This window comes from Aotus nancymaae, unplaced genomic scaffold, assembly GCF_030222135.1.
Source record: "Aotus nancymaae isolate 86718 unplaced genomic scaffold, 86718_ANA_hifiasm-v0.15.2.pri h1tg000028l, whole genome shotgun sequence".
Lineage (NCBI taxonomy): Eukaryota > Metazoa > Chordata > Mammalia > Primates > Aotidae > Aotus > Aotus nancymaae.
This window is the reverse complement of record NW_026988441.1, coordinates 5,731,684-5,754,789: the sequence shown is the minus strand read 5'-3', so window position 1 is coordinate 5,754,789 and position 23,106 is coordinate 5,731,684. Positions and strand designations below refer to the sequence as shown.

The 23,106-nt window shown below is 54.1% G+C and overlaps 2 protein-coding genes across 2 annotated transcripts in view; one reads left to right on the top strand and one right to left on the bottom strand.

Moving 5' to 3' along the window:
* The window catches only part of PRR12 (proline rich 12), a 40,382-nt gene extending 32,218 nt beyond the window's left edge, over positions 1-8,164 (top strand). Inside the window, 5 exon segments of the mRNA XM_012460832.3 lie at positions 2,153-2,278; positions 2,880-2,977; positions 6,564-6,710; positions 6,831-6,926; positions 7,186-8,164. Coding sequence (XP_012316255.2) covers positions 2,153-2,278; positions 2,880-2,977; positions 6,564-6,710; positions 6,831-6,926; positions 7,186-7,332 — 614 coding nt within the window. The 3' untranslated portion in view covers positions 7,333-8,164.
* A 9,691-nt stretch (positions 8,165-17,855) lies between these two features.
* RRAS (RAS related) lies at positions 17,856-22,766 on the bottom strand. Its single transcript, XM_021668610.2, has 6 exons — positions 22,569-22,766; positions 19,579-19,666; positions 19,361-19,463; positions 19,157-19,265; positions 18,301-18,419; positions 17,856-18,227 (listed from the first exon to the last, which is right to left on the bottom strand). Exons 1-6 carry the CDS (start codon positions 22,719-22,721, stop codon positions 18,143-18,145), a joined length of 657 nt encoding a protein of 218 aa, XP_021524285.1. The 5' UTR covers positions 22,722-22,766; the 3' UTR covers positions 17,856-18,142.
* Between the last annotated feature and the right edge of the window lie 340 nt (positions 22,767-23,106).

The following is a 23,106-nucleotide window of genomic DNA, read 5'->3' as shown; positions in this document are numbered from 1 at the left end:
GGCAGGAGAATCACTTGAACCTGGGAGGCGGAGGTCGCGGTGAGCCGAGATCGTGCCATTGTACTCCAGCCAGGACAACAGAGCAAGACTCCGTCTTTAAAAAAAAAAAAATCCCTGATGTAGCAGGGAGATACATGGAAAATAAAAGGCTCTTAGGGATTGGACCTCTGGCTACCAGACTTCCCAGGGGGATCCTCACCTCTTTTCCTTTTCTTTCTTTCTTTTTTTTTTTTTTTTTTTTTTGAGATGGAGTCTCGCTGTGTCCCCCAGGCTGGAGTGCAGTGGCACAATCTAGGCTCACTGCAACCTCTGCCTCCTGGGTTCAAGTGGTTCTCCTGCCTCAGCCTCCCGAGTAGCTGGGACTACAGGTGTGCACCACCACACTCAGCTAGCTAATTTTTGTATTTTTAGTAAAGATGGGGTTTTACCATATTGGCCAGGCTGGTCTCGAACTCCTGACGTTGTGATCCACCTGCTTCAGCCTCTCAAAGTGCTGGGATTATGGGCATGAGCCACCACACCCAGCCTTCCTTCTCGCTCTCTCTCTCTCTCTCTCTTTCTTTCCCTTGCTCTGTCACCCAGGCTGAAGTGCTGTGGCACAATTGCAACTCGCTGAAACCTCCACCTCCTGGGTTCACATGATCCTCCTGCCTCAACGTCCCGAGTAGCTGGTACTATAGATGTGCACTACCATGCCTGGCTCATTTTTATATTTTTAGTAGAGATGGGGTTTCACCATGTTGGCCAGGCTGGTCTCTAACTCCTGACCTCAGGCTATCCACTCACCTCGGCCTCCCAAAGTGCTGGGATCACAGGTGTGAGCCATTACACCTGGCCCTCCTCTTTTCCTTTTCTACCTATGAACCCCAAAGCTGGGCAGTTCCTAGCCCTGCCCCGCTCCATGCTGTCCGCTCTTTCCCAGGCCTGCCCAGCTCAGCCTCGTCCTCTGCTCCCAGCCCTGCTCTACCTCTCTTCTTTCCTACCTGGTCCATCAGCATGGACTTCAGCCTCTCTCCTCCAATCTATCCCCCACTTGGCTTTAGAGGGGTCTTTCTCCACTTGTACTCACCCCTCCCCTGCTCTCAGCTTTCCCATGGCTCCCTAGTACCCACCAGAAAAAGCCCTTGCCCTTTCTGCCTCGCGTTGGAGGCCCAGTGCAGTCCGGCCTGCACTGACCTGTGCAGTCCCAGCTCCCGTCTCTCCCTCAGCCTTGCCCCTTTGTGATCTGACCTCTGTGACCGGGTTCGCTCTTTTGGAAACCAGCAGTGCTGCTTCTTTAGACTTAAGTGAAGCCACAGTTAAGTGCTCTGAGCTGTCCCTCATGACTCAACGTTTGTTTGACCTGATGCCTCCTGTGAGCTGCTTTTGTTTTGAGATGGAGTCTCTCTCTGTCATCCTGGCTGTAGTGCAGTGGTGCAATCCCAGCTCACTGCAACCTCCACCTCCTGGGTTCAAGCAGTTCTTGGCCTCAGCCTGCTGAGTAGCTGGGACTATAGGTGCCTGCCACCACGCCCAGCTGATTTTTGTATTTTTAGTAGAGATGAGGTTTCACCATTTTGGCCAGCCTGGTCTCGAACTCCTGATCTTGTAAACCACCCGCCTCAGCCTCCCAAAGTGCTGGGATTACAGGTGTGAGCCACTGCACCTGGTCCTGTAAGTTTCTCTTTTGTATTTTTCAGACGCTTTTTGCTTTGTCACCCAGGCTGTGCAATGGCGCGATCTTGGCTCACTGCAACCTCTGCCTCCTGGGTTCAAACGATCCTCCTGCCTAAGTCTCCCGAGTAGCTGGGATTACAGGCGTGCGCTACCACGCCTGGCTAATTTTTGTAATTTTATTAGAGACAGGGTTTCACGACATTGGCCAGGCTGAGCTCGATCTCCTGACCTCAGGTGATCCGCCTCGGCCTCCGAAAGTGCTGGGATTACAGGCATGAGCCACCAAGCCCGCCTTACCTAAGCTTCTTGCAGTGCCTGTGATTCTGCCGTGAGAGCACATGGTACTGGCACTTGCCTGTCAGTCTTTCCCAGCGGACTTGGACCTCTCTAAAGCAGGGATTTCTCTCCTGGTCTCCAGTGTTGAGAACAGCATCTGCCACACAGGAGATCTCAGGGGAAGTTGGGATAATGAGCCTGCACCCTGTCTTTCCTGCAGAGCGGGCAGTGCCTGGGCGTCTGCTGAAAACCCGGGCGATGCGGGAGATGTACCGGAGCTACGTGGAGATGTTGGTGAGCACGGCACTTGACCCCGACATGATCCAGGCCCTGGAGGACACGCATGGTGAGCCGGGGCTGGGGAGGACAAGTGGGGCTGACTCGCTGGTCTGAGGGAGGAGGAGCTGAGGCCTGGACTTGGTCTGAGAGAGGAGGGGCTGGGCCCTGGAGTCCTGGGTCTGATGGAGGAGGTCCCTGGGTCCGAGGGAAAAAGGGCTGGGGGCCTGGATGCTGTGTCTGAGGGAGGAGGGGCTGGGGGCCTAGACTCCTGGGTATGAGGGAGGAGGGGCTGGGGACCTGGACTCATGGGTCTGAGGGAGGAGGGGCTGGGGGCCTGGACCCCTGGGTCTGAGGGAGGAGGGGCTGGGGGTCTGGACCTCTGGGTCTGAGGGAGGAGGGGCTGGGGTCTGGACTCCTGGGTCTGAGAGGAGGGGCTGGGGGCCTGGACTCCTGGGTCTGAGAGGAGGGGCTGGGGTTCTGGACTCTAGGGTCTGAGGGATGAGTAGGCTAAGGGCCTGGACTCCTAAGTCTGAAGGAGGAGGGGGCTTGGGCCTGTGCTTTTGTCTCTGAGTGGGAAGGGATTTGGGGACCCAGACTCTGTGACCCCACCTTGGCCCCAGTGCCTTGTGGGGCTATAGCCTTCCTGACACTCTGTCCTCGTCCATCAGATGAGCTGTACCTGCCCCCCATGCGGAAGATAGACGGCCTGCTGAATGAGCACAAGAAGAAAGTCCTGAAGCGACTATCACTAAGCCCGGCCCTGCAGGTGCCTGGGGGTCGGGGCAGGGGGCGTCCGGGGCCCAGGGTCCACGTGGAAAAGACACATACATGTCGGCCTCTGTGGAGGAGGGTTGATCCTTGGAATGAGATCATCCTCCTGGGCTCAGATGGGAGAACAGTTGAGGACAGGACTGTCAGGAGATCTCTGGGTTCTCAACAGCCATGAAGCCCACATGGGGAGGAGCTGTGAGCCTTGGGGTGGTGGAGGGGTGGTTCTGAAGGGCTGGGCTGTTAGTGTGGAGTACCAGTTTGAAGCCAAACACAGACTAGGCCTGGCTGGGCGTGGTGACTCACGCCTGTAATCTCAGCACATTAGGAGGCCAAGGCAGGTGGATCACCTGAGGTTAGGAGTTCGAGACCATCCTGGCCAACATGGAGAAACCCTGTCTCTACTAAAAAAGACAAAAATTAGTTGAGCATGGTGCCAGGCACCTGTAATCCCATCTACTTGGGAGGCTGAGGCAGGAGAATCACTTGAACCCGGGAAGTGGAGGTTTCCTGAGCTGAGATCTCACCCCTGCATTGCAGCCTGCAAAACAGAACAAGACTGTCTCAAAAAGAAAAAAAAAACGACTAGGCTAGCACCCAAGGCTGCCGATGGACCGATGGCTTCTTCATGGGTCCAGTGGAGGCTATTGGGATCCCAGGCGTCAGTGTTAAGTCATCTGTGTGATTCCCCTTCTTGGATATTCTGGGATGGAATGTCAGGGCTCTTAAACTGGCCCTGAGGATTCTGGTTGGCATGTCAGTGTGGCACTGAGAATTTCAGGATAGACTGTTGGGGAACTGAGACTTCTGAGATAGAATGTTAGTCTGGTTTTCAACATTGTGGAAGACTTGCAGTGAGTGTGAGAATTCTGGGATGGATTCTAGGCAGGCACTGAGAATTCTGGGATAGGCTATTAGGCTGACACTGAGATGGCTGGTGGGAAGCTAATCTTAGAAAATAAGGAATTCGGCCGGGCGCTGTGGCTCATGCCTGTAATCCCAGCACTTTGGGAGGCCGAGGCGGGTGGATCGCTTAAGGTCAGGAGTTTGAAACCAGTCTGTCCAACATGGCGAAACCCCATCTCTACTTAAAATACAAAATTAGCTGGGCATGGTGGTCCATGCCTGTAATCCCAGCTACTCGGGAGGCTAAGGTAGGAGAATCACTTGAACCTGGGAGGCGGAGGTTGTAGTGAGCCAAGATCGTGCCACTGCACTGCAGCCTGGACAACAAGAGCAAAACTCCATCTCAAAAAAAAAAAAAAAAACGAAAATAAGCAATTAGGCCAGGTGCAGTGGCTCACGCCTGTGATCCCAGCACTTTGAGAGGTTGAGGCAGGCAGATCATGAGGTCAGGAGATCGAGACCATCCTGGCTAACACAGTGAAACCCCATCTCTACTAAAAATACAAAAAATTAGCCAGACGTGGTGGCACGAGCCTGTAGTCCCAGCTACTTAGGAGGCTGAGGCAGGGGAATCTCTTGAACCAGGAGGCAGAGGTTGCAGTGAGCCACAATTGTGCCACTGCACTCCAGCCTGGGTGCCAGAGCGAGACTCCGTCCCACATACACAAAAAAGAAAATATGCAGGGAGGCCGGGCCCAGTGGCTCGTGCCTGTGATCCCAGCACTTTGGGAAGCCAGGGCGGGTGGATCACCTGAGGTCAAGAGTTTGAGACCACCCTGGCCAACATGGTGAAACCCCGTGTCTACTAAAAATAAAAAACTAGCTGGCTGGGTATGATGACTCACGCCTGTGATCCCAGAACTTTGGGAGGCTGAGGCAGGTGGATCACCTGAGGTTGGGAGTTCAAGACCAGCCTGACCAACATGGAGAAACCCTGTGTCTACTAAAAATACAAAATTAGCTGGGCGTGATGGTGCACGCTTATAATCCAGCTATTCAGAAGGCTGAGGCAGGACAATCACTTGAACCCGGGAGGTGGAGGTTGCCATGAGATCGCGCCATTGCACTCCAGCCTGGGACAGCAAGAGCGAAACTCCATCTCAAAAAAACGAGAAAAAGAGGCTGGGTGTGTGGCTCACGCCTGTAATCCCAGCACTTTGGGACGCTGAGATGGGTGGATCACGAGGTCAAGAGATCGAGACCATCCTGGCCAACATGGTCAAACTCCATCTCTACTAAAAAATATAACAGTTAGCTGGGCATGGTGGCGGGCGCCTGTAGTCCCAGCTACTCCGGAGGCTGAGGCAGGAGAATTGCTTGAACCTGGGAGTGGAGGTTGCAGTGAGCCGAGATCGCACCACTGCACTCCAGCCTGGGTGACAGAGTGAGGCTGTCTGAAAAAAAAGGGAGAGAACAGAAAATGTGCCAGGAAATATTAGTCTGGCTCTGAGAACGGTGACTGAGATAGTAGTTTTGCTCAGAATGGCGGGTGGGACATTAGGGTGACTGAGAATTCTGAAATGGATTCTTAGGCTGGTGTTGAGAAATCTTAGCTGGAATGTTATGCTGGCTTTGAACATTTGCGGGTAGAGTGATGGGTGGGTTGAAAAATTCTGGGTAGCATTAGGTTATAAAAACTCAGGAGGGACCAGGCGCAGTGGCTCATGCCTGTAATCCCAGCACTTTGGGAGGCTGAGGCGGGTGGATCACAAGGTCAGGAGTTCAAGACGAGCCTGGCTGAGATGGTGAAACCCTGTCTCTACTCAAAATACAAAAAATTAGCCGAGCATGGTGGCAGGCGCCTGTAATCCAAGCTATTTGGGAGGCCGAGGCAGAGAATTGCTTGAACCCGGGAGGCAGAGGTTGCAGTGAGCTGAAATCGTGCCACTGCACTCCAGCCTGGGCAACAGGGCGAGACTGTCTCAAAAAAGAAAAACAACTCTGGAAGAAATGAGTCTAGTCTACAAATTCTGGGATATATGGTTACTGGCACTGAGGATTGTGGGTGAGATCGAGACATTGCACTCCCTTACACTAGAGTAAATAATAGCGGTGTAGGATTTTAGGGGAGGTTTGAGAAGTATGTGTTGTTAGTTGGGAATTAGAATTCTGGGGTAGGTGGTTAGGATAAGGCTGAGAATTCCGGGGTAGGTGGTTAGGACGGGGTGAGAATTCCAGGGTAGGTGGTTGGGACGGGGTGAGAATTCCGGGGTAGGTGGTTGGGACGGGGTGAGAATTCCGGGGTAGGTGGTTAGGATAAGGCTGAAAATTCCGGTGTAGATGGTTAGGATGGGGTAGATGGTTAGGATGGGGTGAGAATTCCGGGGTCGGTGGTTAGAATGGGGTGAGAATTCTGGGGTAGACGGTTGGGATGGGATGAGCATTCTGTTATAGATGGTTTAGATGGGGTGGGAATTCCTGGGTAGATGGTTACAATGGGGCTCAGAAATCTTGGGTAGAATTTTGAGTGACACAGAATCTGAGACAGCCCAGAAAACACAGGATAAGCATCACTGGTGAGGCCCAACCTCCTCTGTCCTTTGAGGAAACCAAGACTCGAATTGTGTCTCCTGATCTGCAGCCTGGGGGAAACTGAGTCACAGATCTGGGATCTGGCTGTTGGGTTTGGGGTGCGTGGGTTCTGGGCAGTGTCCAGCTGACCCATCGGCTTCCTGCAGGATGCCCTGCACACGTTCCCACAGCTACAAGTGGAGCAGAGTGGGGAGGGCTCCCCGGAGGAGGGGGCTGTGCGACTGCGGCCAGCGGGAGAACCCTACAACCGTAAGACGCTCAGCAAGCTCAAGAGGAGCGTGGTCAGAGCCCAGGTGGGCGCCCGGGCCGGGGCCAGGGCTGGGACTGGGGAGTGCTGGTGGTGTGTGGGGCGGGAGGAGAGGGGCTGCCCAGCGCCAGGCCGGAGGGGCTGAGGCGTCTCCACCCCTACCCAGGAGTTCAAGGTTGAGCTGGAAAAGTCGGGATACTACACACTCTACCATTCGCTCCACCACTATAAATACCACACCTTCCTGCGCTGCCGGGACCAGGTGAGCCCCACCCGCTGCCCCCATCGTTCTGGGATTCCAACCTTCATGACCTCCTGCTGGGATCCAGGGATCCAAGCCCAGCCCCTCCTGCCCCCAACCCAAGAGTCCAGGCTCCCAAGTCCTTCCGTCTTGGACTTCAGAAGGCAACCCCAGCCCTTGCTTCCCTGGGACACTGATGTCCGACACCCCGGGCCCCAGCCCCTTCCCTCCCCAGAGGCCACTGTGCCACCCTCCCCAGTGCCATGTTTGACCCCTGCAGACCCTGGCCATCGAGGGCGGCGCCGAGGACCTGGGCCAGGAGGAGGTGGTCCAGCAGTGCATGCGGAACCAGCCGTGGCTGGAGCAGCTTTTTGACTCCTTCAGTGACCTGCTGGCCCAAGCGCAGGCCCACAGCCGCTGCGGGTGACCCCAGTGCAGCCCAGCCCAGCCCGTCAGGGGGGCGCCTCCTCCACAAACCGAGAATTGGGACAGACCCATGTCCTCAGGAGCTAACCCCTGGGCCCCATCGCCGGGAAAAGGGGGTGATGGGTCAGGGTGTGTCTGTGCTGCCCCCTGAAGGGCAGGGTTCAAAGTCCAACTCCCCGCCTCCCAAGCCCCCTCCACTCCCTCCCCATTCCTCCCACTGTTCGGTGTACAGAGAAATTATTTATATATATGTATAAATGTCTATTTAGTAACGGTTTCCCTCTCCCCTTGCCCCAACCCCCCCTCCACAGCCACAGCCCCGCCCCCTCCACCTTGTACATAATGTATAGGAAAAGTCTATGTATGGTTGCGGGGGTGGGGTGGCTTCAGAGAGCTGGGGGACCCCTTCCCCCCAAGTCCCCCCTGCAGGCCAAGATCTTTGCTAAAGGCCATTCCCTCCCCGAGGCGTTCAGCGTCAGGTGGGAGGGGACACGCATCTTGTTAATTATTTTTAATCTTATTTATTGTACATACCGGGGGCAGGGGGCTGGGGAGGTGGAGAGGGGAGAAGGGTCCCCTCTTTGCCCCTCCCACTCCTTTTCTACGGCGATTTGTCTGTGTCTGGCCCCCACCCGCTGCCCCCCCATTGTCGTCTGGATGTGGTTCTATTTTTTATCGGTCTCCTTTACCCCTCCTCCCCTTTCTCGCCCCCCCGCCCCACCCCCCATTCCCACCACCCTTTGTCTCTTGCTCTTTCTTGGGCTTCTGTACAACTCAACTTGTATACACTGTGTACACACAACCAGCCAAACGAAACCCAACGGCAAACACTTTACCGGCAGGCTGGAGTGCCTCTGTCCTGCGGCGCTGGGATGGGTGACAGTGGTGGCGGGGCAGAGGGTCTGGAACGGGACTTTCCTAGAGCCCCGGGCAGTGGGGGGCCTGAGGCTGGTGTATGTTCTGTGTCCCCATGCAGCAAAGTGTCCCATCCCAAAATTTAATGACTTCAGACAACAGACATTTATCATTGGGGGGTTTCTTGTTTTTGAGACGGAGTCTTGCCCTGTCGCCCAGGCTGAAATGCAATGGCGAGGTATCAGCCTACTGAAACTTCGGCCTCCCGGGTTCAAGCGATGCTCCTGCCTCGGTCTCCCGAGTAGCTGGGATTACAGGCACCCACTACCACGCCTGGCAAATTTTTGTATTTTTTTTTAAATTCTCCCCGCCCCTGAATTTTTGTATTTTTAGTAGAGATGGGGTTCCATTGTGTTGACCAGGATGGTCTCAATCTCTTGACCTCATGATCCACCCGCCTTGACCTCCCAAACTGCTGGGATTACAGGCATGAGCCACCTTGCCCGGCCCATTGTGGGGTGTTCTTTTGTTTTTTAGCTAAAGACAGGTTCTCGCTCTGTCACCTAGGCTGGAGTGCAGTGGCATGAACTCATTGCAGCCTCCAACTCCCTGGCTCACGCGGTTCTCCTGCCTCAGCCTCCCAAAGTGATGGATTACAGACAAGTGCCACCATGCCTGGCCCTGTGTTCCTTGTGTTGCTCGGCTGCCCTTGGCTTAAAGGGTCCTTCTGCCGCAGGCTCAAGTCACAGGCATTACAGGTGCATGCCACCACACCCAGCTCAAATCCTGTAGTTTTTTGTTTTGTTTTGTTTTTTGAGACAGAGTCTTGCTCTGTTGCCCAGGCTGGAGTGCAATGGTTTGATCTTGGCTCACTGCAACCTCTGCTTCCCAGGTTAAAGTGATTCTCCTGCCTCAGACTTCTGAGTAGTTGGGATTACAGGGGCTCACCACCACACCTGGCTAATTTTTGTATTTTTAGGAGAGACAGGAGTTTCACCATGTTGGCCAGGCTGGTCTCAAACTCCTGACCTTGTGCTCAAACTCCTGACCTCGTGATCCGCCAACCTCAGCCTCCCAAAGGGATTACACTGCAGTTGGCCTCAAGTCCTGTATTCTTTTCTTTTTTTTTTTTTTTTTTGAGATGGAGTTTCGCTCTCATTACCCAGGCTGGAGTGCAGTGGTGCGATCTCGGCTCACCACAACCTCCGCTTCCTGGGTTCAGGCAATTCTCCTGCCTCAGCCTCCTGAGTAGCTGGGATTACAGGCATGCGCCACCATGCCCAGCTAATTTTTGTATTTTTAGTAGAGACGGGGTTTCACCATGTTCACCAGGATGGTCTCAATCTCTTGACCTCGTGATCCACCCGCCTTGGCCTCCCAAAGTGCTGGGATTACAGGCGTGAGCCACCGTGCCCAACCTAAGTCCTGTATTCTTGTGTCCAAGTGAGTGGTCCGTGATACAGCACTCTTGGAGTTCCCCAAGAGCTTGTAGAAATGTAGAATCAGCACAGGCAGCAGACGAGGAGAGGACGGGTTGAATGGGGGCTGCTTCCCCTCCTCCCACCCTTCAAGGAAAAGATGGAGACTCTTAGGCTGTTGCTCAGATCTACTTCATCAGAACCCACTTTTTGGTAAAATCCCTAGAGGATTCTCAAGCACATTCAAGTTTGAAGAACAGTGTTCTAGAACAGGAATGTCAAAAATGTGCAAGTTGGAAGGGAGGGAGCGAAAAAAAAAATTGTGCAAATTGGCTGGGTGTGGTGGCTCACACCTGTGATCCCAGCACTGTGGGAGGCCAAGGCGGGTGCATCACTTAAGGTGAGGAGTTCGATACCAGCCTGGAAAAACCCTCTCTCTTTTTTGGAGATGGACTCTGTTGCCCAGGCTGGAGCCTTTTTTTTTTTTTTTTTTTGAGACAGACTCTTGCTCTGTTGCCCAGGCTAGACTGCAGTGGTATGATGTTGGCTCACTGCAATCTCCGCCTCCTGGGTTCACAGGATTCTCCTGCCTCAGCCTCCTGAGTAGCTGAGATTACAGATGTGCACCAACATGCCCGGCTAATTTTTGTGTTTTTAGTAGAGACGAGGTTTCACTATGTTGGTCAGGCTGGTCTCAAACTTGTGATCTGCCTGCCTCAGCCTCCCAGAATCCTGGGATTACAGATGTGGTGGCTTGTGCCTGTAATCCTAGCTACTTGGGAGTCTGAGGCAGGAGATTCGCTTGAACTCAGGAGGTGGAGGTTGCAGTCAGCCAAGTCACTCCAGTCTGGGTGACAGAGCGAGACTCTGTCTCAAAAATAAATAGGCTGGGTGCTGTGGCTCTCACCTGTAGTCAGGAGTTCAAGACCATTCTGGCCAACATGGAGAAAAACCCCTCTTCTAAAAATTCAAAAAAATTAGCCAGGCATGATGGTGGGTGCCTGTAATCCCAGCTACTGGGGAGGCTGAGGCAGGAGAATTGCTGGAACTCAGTAGGCAAAGTTTGCAGTGAGCCGAGGTTGCGCCACTGGACTCTCACCTAGGTGACAGAGCAAGACTCTGTCTCAAAAAAAAGAAAAAAGAACCCATGAACTTTGTACAGTTATTAAGTTAAGACAGCTGAGTATGGACCATTATTGTCCTCAAACTGTGGCCTGTAGCATGTGGGATGCAGCCTTTGATGGGGAGCCACACATTCAAGGTCCTGGACTAGGCTGTCAATATGAGGCCAAATGCCAGGTCCAGTGGCTCATGCCTGTAATCCCAGCACTCTGGGAGGCCAAGGCAGGAGGATTTCTTGAGTCCAGCCTGAGTAACATGGCGAGACCCTCGTGTCTACAAAAAAACTTAAAAATGGAGGCTAAGGGATTGGCATTGTCCCAGGTCAGAGTTCCAGGATGGAAAATGGGTGGAGTGTTTTGTTTTTTTTTTTGAGACAGAATCTTGGTTTGTTACCAGGCACCAGGCTGGAGTCCAGTGGCACAATCTCGGCTCACTGCAACTTCTACCTCCCAGGTTCAAGCTATTTTCCTGCCTCAGCCTCCTGAGTAGCTGGGACTACAGGCACACTCCACCACGCCCAGCTAATTTTTGTATTTTTAGTAGAGATGGGGGTTTCACCATGTTGGCCAGGATGGTCTCGATCTCTTGACCTCATGATCCGTCCGCCTTGGCCTCCCAAAGTGCTGGGATTACAGGCGTGAGCCACCGCACCTGGCTGTTCTTTTTTTTTTTTTTTTTTTTTTGAGACTGATTCTCACTTTGTTACCCAAGCTTGAGTGCAGTGGTGTGATCTCAGCTCACTGCAACCTCCACCTCCCAGGTTCAAGCAATTCTGCCTCAGCTTCCCAGGTAGCTAGGACTACAGGCACGTGCCATCACACCGAGTTAATTTTTGCATTTTTAATAGAGACGGGTTTCACCATGTTGGCCAGGCTGGTCTCTTAACTCCTGACTTCAGGTGATCTGCCCACCTCAGCCTCCCAAAGTGCTGGGATTGATTACAGGTGCTAGCCACTGCATTTGGCCTGCAGTGGCATGTTCTGAGCATGGTCAGTGAGGTCAGGATTCATCCCTCTAGGGACAGAGTCATCTTGTGGTTGGCCTTTCGAATGCAGCTGCCCAACTTAGAATCTCAGTTGCAGTACTAACCAGGCATGTTGGTTAACAGATCCCATCTTTGTCTTTGTTATCCGTTAAATGGGCTTTTGTCAAAATAAAGGAAGACAACCAGTTTGGAGCACCTGGCCTGCAGCTCCTGTGACCAGTAGCAGGAGATCTAGAGAAGCTTGCAGAGGTCCACGACATGATAGAAAAGGAAAGGAGACAGATGGATAAAGATGGGGACATCAGTCAAGCATGGTGGCTTACACCTGTAATCCCAGCACTTTGGATCACCTGAGGTCAGGAGTTCGAGACCAGCCTGGCCAACATGGTGAAACCCCGCCTCTACTAAAAATACAAAAATTAGCCAGGCATGCTGGCAGGCGCCTATAATCCCAGGTACTTGGGATGCTGAGGCAGGAGAATTGCTGGAACTCAGGAGGCAGAGATTTCAGTGAGCCAAGATGGTGCCATTGTACTCCAGTCTGAGTGGCAAAGTGAGATTGCATCTTGGGGGAAAAAAAAAAAAAAAGAAAGAGGCCAGACAAGGTGGCTCATGCCTGTAATCCCAGCCCTTTGGGAGGCCGCGGTGGGTGGGTCACAAGGTCAGGAGTTTGAACCAGCCTGACCAATGTGGTGAAATCCTGTCTCTACTAAAAAATTAGGTGGGCATGGTGGTGTGTGCCTATAATCCCAGCTACTTGGGAGGCTGAGGCAGGAGAATCACTTGAATCCAAGAGGCAGAGGTTGCAGTGAGCAGAGATCGCGCCATTGCACTCCAGCCTGGGTGACAGAGCAAGACTGCGTCTCAAAAAAAAAAAGAAAGATGGGGACATCAAAACCTGGAGAGCTTTAGAATTATTAGGGCCTGTCAGAGCTCAGGGGAGAGGAGGAACCGAAAATGTAATTTCTGACACGAACACGTGCCTAGGGAGATGCCAGCCTTTTCACCATTGTCTGTTGATCTTTGGGATGCTGGTGGCTGTGAACCTTCCAAAAACGGTCTGCCAGTTGTCCTGAGTGTTTGGGGGCCTAGGTAACTATTGTCACCTCAAAATGCATCTTGGTCCTGCAAGAAGCAGGGTGCCCTGACCAAGAAGTTGGCCCCAAATGGGCAGTGCAGGCAAGACTCTGGCAGGGGGCATGTGGATGGTGAGATCAAGGAAGAAAGATGTTGGCACAGGAATCTTTCCTGTTGAGGGCTCAGTACCCACAGCTGGGGCTTAGGTGGAAGTGTCAGAGCTCGTTTGGAAACTGATGGAAATACTGCCCACCCTCTTGCCCCATCACTCCCCGTCAAGCGGGGGTGCACCTCCGGTGTGCAGAGGTTCTTAGGGAGGAGAGAGCCAAGATGTGACACAGTACATCCAAGCCCCAGTTTTTCCCAGGGCGGGTTTAGAACAGGCCAAAGAGTCTGTGATAATAGAACCCAGAAAGGGATATTTAGCTAATCAGTGGGTTTTTTTTGTTTGTTTGTTTGTTTTTGAGACAGAGTTTTGCTCTTGTTGCCCAGGCTGAACTGCAATGGCTCTATCTCAGCTGACTGCAACCTCCACCTCCCTGGTTCAAGTGATTCTCCTGCCTCAGCCTCCTGAGTAGCTGGGATTACAGGCACGCACCACTACACCCGGCTAATTTTTGTATTTTCAGTGGAGACAGGGTTTCGCCACGTTGGCCAGGCTGTTGTGGAACTCCCGACCTCAAGTGATCTGCCTGCCTTGGCCTATCAAAGTGCTGGGATTACAGGGTTGAGCCACCACGCCCAGCCCACTAATCAGTGTTCTAATCTAGGATATAGAAGGCCATTCGTGGTTCTGAGGCAGAACGAAGAACCGTGGGCCACAGTCCTTGATGGTGAGCACTTAGTATGTGCCAGGATCATTCCTCCTCTGTGATTGGCTCCATTCGCCTTGTGCCCACCCTGTGAAGTAGCTTTGTGTTTGCCCCCATTTTACAGATGAGACTGAGGTGGCAGAGTTGGATTTGAATCCAGGCAGCCTGGCACCAGGAGCCTTGCAAAGGCCATGCTCCACCCAAGGACCAGGAAGCAGGTTCCGGGATGGGTGTGAGTAGAGCATTCAGGAATCGGGCCCAGGGTCGGGGAGCAGATGGTTGATGGCTGACAGGTGTCAGGTGGAGCTGAAGGTCAGGGCATGGGGACATCTCGGTTGAGGTTTTTAGCCTGGTGTGTTGGGTAGGTTTGGGGCTTTAAAGATGGCCAGTCATGGCTGGGTGCAGTGGCTCACACCTGTAATCCCAGGACTTTGGGAGCCCAAGGCGGGTGGATCATCTGAGGTCAGGAGTTTGAGACCAGCCTGGCTAACATGATGAAACCCCATTTCTACTAAAAATTAAAAAAATTAGTCTGGCGTGGTGGCGGGCACCTGTAATCCCAGCTACTCGAGAGGATGAGAGGCAGGAGAATCGCTTAAACCTGGGAGGTAGAGGTAGCAGTGAGCTGAGATCTTGCCATTGCACTCCGGCTTGGGCAACAAGAGTGAAACTACGTCTTAGGAAAAAGAAAACAGATGGCCAGTCACACAGGCTTGCAGGGTGGGTGGATGGTGGTCTCCGGCTCCAGCCTTCCAGAGAAGCAAATAGTGGGCAGGACGCCCCTCACTCCCACCAGAGCTTAGGTTGGATGTGGGAGAGTTTAAGTGTTCCCAGGCTAAGCGTGGCGGCTCACATCTGTAATCCCAGAGCTTTGGGAGGCTGAGGCAGTAGGGTTGCTTAAAGGGAGGAGTTCAAGACCAGCTGGGGCAACATAGTGATACCCCATCTCTACAACAAACTGAAAAATTAGTCAGGTGTGGTGGCTCATGTCTGTAATCCCAACACTTTGGGAGGCCTAGGCGGGCAGATCATGAGATCAGTAAGACCAGCCTGGCCAATGTGGTGAAACCTCATCTCTACTTAAAATACAAAAACTTAGCCGGGTGTGGTAGCACGCGCCTCTAGTCCCGGCTACTCGAGAAGATGGGGCAGGAGAATTGGGCCAGGCACGGTGGCTCATGCCTGTAATCCCAGCACTTTGGAAGACCAAGGCAGGTGGATACTGAGGTTAGCAGTTCAAGACCAGCCTGGCCAACATGGTGAAACCCCATCTCTACTAAAAATACAAAAAATTAGCCGGGCATGGTGGCACATACTTGTAATCCTCGCTGCTCGGAAGGCTGAGGCAAAGAGAATTGCTTAAACCCGGGAGGCGGAGATTGCAGTAAGCTGGGGTCACAGCCATTGTATTCCAGCCTGGGCAACAGAGTGAGACTCCATCTCAAAAAAAAAAATACAGGGCCGGGCGCGGTGGCTCAAGCCTGTAATCCCAGCACTTTGGGAGGCCGAGGCGGGTGGATCACGAGGTCAAGAGATCGAGACCATCCTGGTCAACATTGTGAAACCCCGTCTCTACTAATACAAAAAAATTAGCTGGGCATGGTGGCGCGTGCCTGTAATCCCAGCTACTCAGGAAGCTGAGGCAGGAGAATTGCCTGAACCCAGGAGGCGGAGGTTGCGGTGAGCCGAGATCGCGCCATTGCACTCCAGCCTGGGTAACGAGAGCGAAACTCCGTCTCAAAAAAAAAAAAAAAAAAAAAAAAAAAATACAAAATGAAAAATTAGCCAGGCGTGGTGGTGTGTGCTCATAGTCCCGGCTACTTGGCAGGCTGAGGCAGGAGGATTTATTGAGCCCAGGAGGTTGAGGCTGCAGTGAGTTTTGATCATGCTACTGCACTCCAGCCTGGGCAATAGAGCAAAACCTTGTCTTAAATAAAATGGGCCGGGCTGAGCGCGGTGGCTCATGCCTATAATGCCAACACTTTGGGACGCTGACGCAGGCAGATCACCTGAGGTCAGGAGTTTTAGACCAGCCTGACCAATATGATGAAACCCTATCTCTACTATAAATACAAAAATTAGCCAGGTGTGGTGGCAGGTGCCTGTAATCCCAGCTACTTGGGAGGCTGAGGCAGGAGAACCCGGGAGGCGGAGGTTGCAGTGAGCTGAGATCTCGCCATTGCACTGCAGCCTGGGCAACAGAGCAAGACTCCATCTCTAAATAAATGAAATGAAATGAAATGAAATGTAAAAAATGAAGTGTTCCCAGGACAGAGATGGGCTTCGGGCTTCCAGACTGAAGTGTGTCATCCGCTTTCCTGTTGTGCCTTAAGGCACCCAACTCTTCTGCTCCTCTCAGGACAGAATAGGGGGATTGGATGGCAGATGTCTACACTGGCCCTAAGTTGCATTCAGTGTTTAGATTCAGATGTCAGTGCCACTGGGGAACTTGCTGGAACTGAGGACTTGCCAGATGGCTGCTTAGACACCATTCCACCCACATGTCGCTTCTCCCTCCTCCAGCCAAAGCCCCTTCTCAATATACACTGGAGGTGGGAGCGGGCCAGGCAGGGTTTCTAACAGTGGCTGCCTGTCTCTGTGTAGACAGGGTCTAGCTCTTGCCCAGGCTGGTCTCAGACTCCTAGCCTCAAGTGATCCACCCACCTCAGTCTCCCAAAGTACTGGGCTTACATGCATCAGCCACCACGCCCAGCTGAGTTGCTTCCTATCTCCAGTGTCCTGGAACACTCTAGAAAGCACTGTCCAATAGGCCACTCAGCAAAGACAGGAATGTTGTCTGTTTGTCCTATCTATTAAGATGGCCACTAGAGGCCGGGCCCGGTGGCTCACACCTGTAATCTCAGCAGTTTTGGAGGCCAAGGTGGGCAGGTCACTTGAGGCCAGGAGTTAGAGACCGGTCTGGCCAACACGGTGAAACCCCGTCTCTACCAAAAATAGAAAAATTAGCCAGGCATGGTGGCGGGCGCCTGTAGTCCCAGCTACTCAGGAGGCTGAGGCACAAGAATCACTTGTGCCCAGGAGACAGAGGTTGCAGTGAGTGGAGATCCTGCCACTGTACTTCCAGCCTGGACGACACAGCAAAACTCTGTCTCAAAAAAAAAAAAAAAAAAAAATGCCGCTAGCCACATGTGACAACTGAGCTCTTGAAGTGCTGATGTGACTGAGGAACTGAGTTTTAAGTTTTTTAATTTATTTTTTTGAGACAGTCTTGCTGTCATCCAGGCTGGAGTGCAGCGGCATGATCTTGGTTCACTGCAGTTTCTATCCCCGACTCGAGTGATCCTCCTACCTCAGCCTCCCGAGTAGCTGGGACTATAGGCACGTGCCACCACACTCAGCTCATGTTTGTATTTTTAGTAGAGATAGGATCTCACTTTGTTGCCCAGGCTGGTCTTGAACTCCTGAGCTCAAGCGATCCACCTGGGCCTCCCAAAATGCTGGGATTACAGGCATAAGCCACTGCAGCCAGCCAAATTTTATTTAATTTTAATTTAAATAGCCGTATGTAGATTCTGCCTACTATATTAAAGAGCACATTATTATTTTTTTCTCGAAATGAAGTCTTGCTCTTGCCCAGGCTGGAGTGCAGTGTTGCTTGGCTGGAGTGCAAAAGGCTTGGCTCCTGCCTCAGCCTTTTGAGTAGCTGGTACTACAGGCATGCACCACCATGCCCCGCTAATTTTTGTGTTTGTCGTAGAGACAAGGTTTCACCATGTTGGTGAGGCTGGTCTCAAACTCCTGATCTCATGATCTGCCCACCTCGGCCTCCCAAAGTGCTGGGATTACAGGAGTGAGCCACCATGCCTGGCTGAAGAACACATTCTGTAACTTTACAGGAAAAAAAATTCCTTTATCAGACATTCAAAGTTTATCCTAAGAAAATATCCTCAAAACCAGAAAAGGGTGGACTCGCCCTGTTGATAGGGAAGTAGGGATCCAGGCAGTTGGTTCTGCTTTTAAAATTCTCCTTGTCCTTCCCAAGCAATGGGTTCTAAATCCTAGGATTGTAGGTGGAGGGAGGCTTTGTAACAGGTATGCCCTGAATTCACTCACCTCCCCAGAGCTCATTCCCCGACCCTTTTTTAAAAAAGAGATTGGGTTCTCACTATGCTGCCCAGGCTGGTCTAAAACTCCTGGACTCGAGTAGTCCTCCCATTTCGGCCTCCCAAAGTGCTGGGATTACAGGAGTGAGCCACAGTGCCCAACCCTCGTTACCTTTTTAGAAAGCAACTCCTGACTTTGGCAGTGACGTTTATTTTTCTGTGGGAGGGGAGTTATATACAGCAGTGACCGGGAGCCCCTCGCCCCCACCAGGTTTAGGTGGGGACAGGCAGCATTGGCAGAAGGCACACAGTGGCAGTAGCCCAGAAGAGGCCAGGAGAAGTAAGGGTGGGGCGCGTGATGTGTCCTAGGAGACCCAGATGAGGAAACTGAGGCTCAGTGAAGGCCTCGGGCCACACAGCAAGGTGCGAAGGTAGCTGGTCCCAAGGGCTTGTGCCTGTTGCTTCTCTCTTGCCTGGGCTACAGGAGGACGCAGGGGCAGCCGCCGCCCTTCTTCCTGGGGGCACTGGGAGGGGTGGGTGGGAGCTCTTGTTCCTGGTATTTCCTGTGGGAAAAGCCCAGTGAGTTTGGAGTGGAAGGGCTGGGGACAAGGACGACGGGAAGGGGACGAGGCTCACCGGACGGCCCGCACCAGCTGCTCAAAAGCCTCGTCCACGTTGAGACGCAGCTTGGCCGAGGCCTCAAAGTAGGGCACGTGGTGGGAGGCGCCAAAGGTAGATGCTTCCGATCGGGGGACCTAGGGGTGCGGGGGAGGGACATAGAGGGTCAGGTCCCTGCACTCAGGGTGGCTGCAGCTGGAGAGACAGACAGGCAGGCTGGATCCTCTAGGGGAGGTGAACCACTGTGAGAACTCAAAGAGGAAGAGATCCTGGAGGGAGATGCCGCAGGGGCTTGGTGTCCTCTAAGTGAGGGATGGGGGCGGGCTTCGTGGCTTGCCCTTTGTGCCTTAGATCACCAGGAGTGGCAGAGAAGTCAGGGTGTTCCCGGCAGAGGCCAGTGGAGACCCAACGGCTGGAAATCCCTAAAGCCTTCGCCAAATGGATGAGTTCTGTATGGAAATCACTGTCGTGGGGGAAGTGGTGGGAGCAGGGACAGGAGGGGTACAAGTGTGCAGGGTATCTGGCACCCGGGGAGGAACTGGGGAGCCATGGAGGGCCGGCCGTGGGCAGGGGAGGTGCTGGGGCTGGTGGGAGGTTGGCTGGGAGGAACTCGAGAATGGAGGATGGGGCAAAGTGGGCTGGCAGATGCGGGGCCATCCAGCAGCCTCTCCTGAGGACACTAGTGTGCTAGGCCCTCTGCTCGGTGATGCTGGGGACCCCGAAGGTCCGGTTTGGGGGTAACCCATCTAGGTGAGCCCTGGGACAGTGGCAGTCGAAGGACTGCAGGAACAGAGGAGGATGCTGACGGAGGACAGGTGCAGCAGAAGGAGCCTCCCAGGCCAAGATGGGGTCCCCACAGAGGGGTGTCCCGAACCTGGCGCTGTGCCTCCAGATCTGCCTTGTTACCGACCAGCACGATGGGGAAGTCGTCGCGGTCCTTGACCCGGAGAATTTGTGTGAAGAGCTTGCCCACCTCGTTGAAACTGCAAGTGAAGCCGGAGAGGTCCAGCCAGCTGCGGAGCCCAGGCCCTCCCCCGACGCCCCCCTCCCCGCTGCTCCGCCACCAGCCACCCGTCACCTCTGCCGGTCGTTGATGGCGAACACCAGCAGGAAGCCGTGGCCGGCACGCATGTACTGCTCTCTCATGGCCCCGAACTCCTCCTGGCCTGCGGTGTCCAGGACTGCAGAGACAGGGAGGGGGCCATCGTGGGGACCAGGCTCCCCCTAGTCGCCCCCAAGAGCCCTCAGCCCCCGCTGGCACCACTCCCATCCATTATCCATCCCCTGCCGCCTCACTGTCCAGCCGGGCCGGGACGCCATCCACAGTGCAGATCTTCGTGTAGGAGTCCTCAATAGTGGGGTCGTAGTCAGACACGAAGTAGGACTGACAGGGTGGGGAGAGGAAAGTTACTACAGGGCCCCGGCAGGCAGGACAGACAGGACAGAGCCCTGCCCCTGGCTGCCTCTGTAAGTCTCTGTCCCTCTCTCCCTCTAAGTGTCTGTCCCCATTGCTGGGTCTCTGCCCTCTTTTCTCTGGGTCTCTGAACGCTCTATTTCCCTCTTTCTGGGTCTCTGTCTCCTTCTCTTTGGGTATCTGCTCCCCTGCCCCACTCTCCCCACTCCCCCGCCCCTCACACTAGTCTTCTCTCTGAGTCATTCCTGGTTCTCTTTCCAGTATAAGGTACATGTCCCACATTGTGATTACATCCTAGCTGTGTGACGTTGAACAAATCACTTCCCCTTTCTGAACCTCAGTTTCCTCATTTGAAAAAGGAGGCTAATGGCCAGGCGTGTTGGCTCACACTTGTAATCCCAGCACTTTGGGAGGCCGAGGCGGATGGCTCATGAGGTCAGGAGTTCAAGACTAGCCTGGCCAAAATGGTGAAACCCCGTCTCTACTAAAAAATACAAAAATTAGCCAGGTGCCTGTAATCCCAGCTACTCGGGAGGCTGAGGCAGGAGAATCGTCTGAAGCTGGGCGGCAGACATTGCAGTGAGCTGAGATCACAGCACTACACTCCAGCCTGGGCAGCCTGGGTGACAAAGTGAGACTCCATCTCAAAAAGAAAAGAAAAAAGGAAAAGGAGGGTAAGAACAATACTATATCCCATCCAGCATCAGGGAGGTTTGAAGCAAGTCCGGTTAAACACCGACCGTATCAGTTATGAGAGCCGTTGCTGTCCAGACTGCCTCTCTATATCCCTCCCTCCTCCTCTGCCTCCTCCCTGTCCTCTTCCTCCTCCCCTGCCGCTCCTCCTCCTCAGGCGGCCTCCAGTGTCTCCTCCCAGGGGAAGGTCCCGGTTCCAATCCGGCTGCGGAGAGGCTGCCCCACCCTCGGGCCCGGGCCCCTCCCTTCCTGCCTGGGTCCTGCCCGCCTCCAGCCAGGCCTTTGGCCAGCTCTGGGACTGCCTCTGGGTGCAAGGGGCCCAGGGCGGGGGCCTTTCTCTACACAGGCAGGGCTCCCTCCCAGGCCCTTGCTGGGGTCTTTTGGGTCGGGGCGGGGGCGGGTCCTGGGGTCCCGGGGCCTCTGCAGTAGCATCTCAGGAGCAGACACTTTTTTAGGATTTCTTTGAAGTGGGGAGGACCTCCCTCGGGAATGGGGAGGAGGTTTCCTGGGCAGGGGTGGAATTTCAGGAAAGGGGGGGTGATTTGGAGGCTAGGGGTCTGAAGGCTGCATCTATCAGTTATAAGGGTGCTTGTTGAGGGCTCTTCCTGGAGGGATGCAGTAAGGACCAGGCCCTGGGAGGGACTGTGGCTCTGCGGGTAGTTAGGGGCGTGACTTCAGGGCACTGCTGGAGAAGCTCAGGGCTGCATTTGGGAGGTTATAGTAGATATAGTCTTAGAGACATTGAGATGCATTTTTGGGGCCAGAGAAACTCCCAAAGAGTAGGTCTTTCTGGGGGTGTCAAGAATCTGGGGGCTTTGGCCAGGCACAGTGGCTCACACCTGTAATCTCAGCACTTTGGGAGGCTGAGGTGGGTGGATCACCTGAGGTCAGGAGTTTGAGACCAGCCTGGGCAACATGGTGAAACCCCATCTCTACTAAAAATACAAAATCAGCTGGGCGTGGTGGCACATGCCTGTAATCCTAGCTACTCCGGAGGCTGAGGCAGGAGAATCACTTGAACCTGGAAGGCAGAGGTTGCTGTGAGCCGAGATCACGCCATTGCACTCCAGCCTGGACAACAAGAGCAAAACTCCATCTCAAAAAAAAAAAAAAAGTATCTGGGGTCTTCTTCCGTGGAGATGACTTAGCTATCCAGGGTTTCTGAGAGGGGCTCAGGGAGTTGCAGTGGAGGAAAAACACAAGATAGATGAGGGGCTGGTTTTCCTTGGGGGTGGCTGGGAGAGTGAAGGTTTGGGTCTCAAGGAATGGGGGATTGTCAGGACTTCGGGTCTTGAAGATTTCTGGAATGGCCAAGGGGCAGGATCTCTTTTTAAATCTTGGGTGGGAGAGCAGGACTATCAGGACTGGGTAGTCCCAGAAGTCTCAGAGCCAGGGTCTGGGTAGACTTTCTAGATTCTGGAGGAGGTCATGGAAGGCGCTAAGAATCGAATGTAGGGCCAGTCGTGGTGGCTCACGCCTGTAATCCCAGCACTTTGGGAGGCTGAGGCGGGCGGATCACGAGGGCAGGAGTTCGAGAACAGCCTGGCCAATAAGGTGAAACCCCATCTCTACTAAAAAATACAAAAATTAGCCGGGTGTGGTGGCATGCGCTGTAGTCCCAGCTACTCGAGAGGCTGAGTCAGGAGAATCGCTTGAACCTGGGAGGCGGAGGTTGTACTGAGCCGAGATCGTACCACTGCACTCCAGCCTGGGTGACAAAGTGAGACTCCTTCTCAAAAAAAAAAAAAAAAAAAAATTCGAGCGTTGGGGAATCTCAAAGATGCTGGGCACTGGCGTTCTGGGATTTGGAGGAGATAGGGCTAAGGGTGGTTGAAGGTGGCACCGAGGGGTGTGTGTGGGAGGGCCTGGGACTGCTTAGGGTCTGAATGGGGTGAGCGTTCTATATCTAGCATGCTCCTAGGAAGTGCTCAAAGCCAGGTCAGCAGGTAAGCGTGGTCTAGGCACTGGGAGAGGGAATGGAGGGGGGGGGTCTCAGTATGCGAGTGCAGAAGGAAGGTCCCCCGTGGAGGGGGTGGAGGCTCTCCGAGAGTTTAGGTTACAATCTACGGGATCTTTTAAGATTAGAGGGCCTTATAGGAGGGTCTCAGGGGTCTCAGGGATCCCCCCAAGGGCTCAGTTGTGGGTCCCGGGGGCACCCTCCCGGGTGAGGGCCCACTACCTGGATGAACTGGATAGTCAGCGCGCTCTTGCCCACGCCGCCGCCGCCCACGACCACCAGCTTGTGTGTCTCGCTGGGCGGGGGGTTCCCGGGCCCAGGCCCCCCGCCCCGGGGCCGCCCCCGCCCTGTCCCGGACGCCGCCCCGCTGCTCATGTCGCCACCGCTGCTGCTGCCTTCGCTACCGCCTGCGGGGGAGCCGGGCGGTACTCGGCGGGGCGGGCTACGCTAATTAGGCTACTGCATAATCATGAACTCTGGCTAGGAGGGCTCGCGTCTCCGGACACTTAAAGAGGGGGACGGGCCAAGGAGAGGGAGGAGCTATGTTAATAAGGGAAAGGGAACGGGGTTCGCTGCGAAGGGGAATTCCGGATGGGGCGGGCATATGCTAATGAGAGACCTGTGCTCGCCCTGAGAGCCGCCACGCGCTCTCAGCGGGAGGGCGGCCTGTGGGCGTGGCTATGTAAATACCATTCTTTGAGCAGTCAGGGCGGGAAGCTCCTCAGGGGAGGGGCTATGCAAATAAGGACCCCTGTGACAG

Excerpts from the sequence above, each read along its gene's own strand:
- RRAS (XM_021668610.2), bottom strand. The coding sequence starts at position 22,721 with ATGAGCAGCGGGGCGGCGTCCGGGACAGGGCGGGGGCGGCCCCGGGGC. Across the intron at positions 19,464-19,578 it reads CGTCCCGGCCCGGCTGGACA|TCCTGGACACCGCAGGCCAG; the intron begins GTGAGGCGGCAG and ends CTGTCTCTGCAG. Across the intron at positions 19,266-19,360 it reads GCCATCAACGACCGGCAGAG|TTTCAACGAGGTGGGCAAGC; the intron begins GTGACGGGTGGC and ends CTTCACTTGCAG.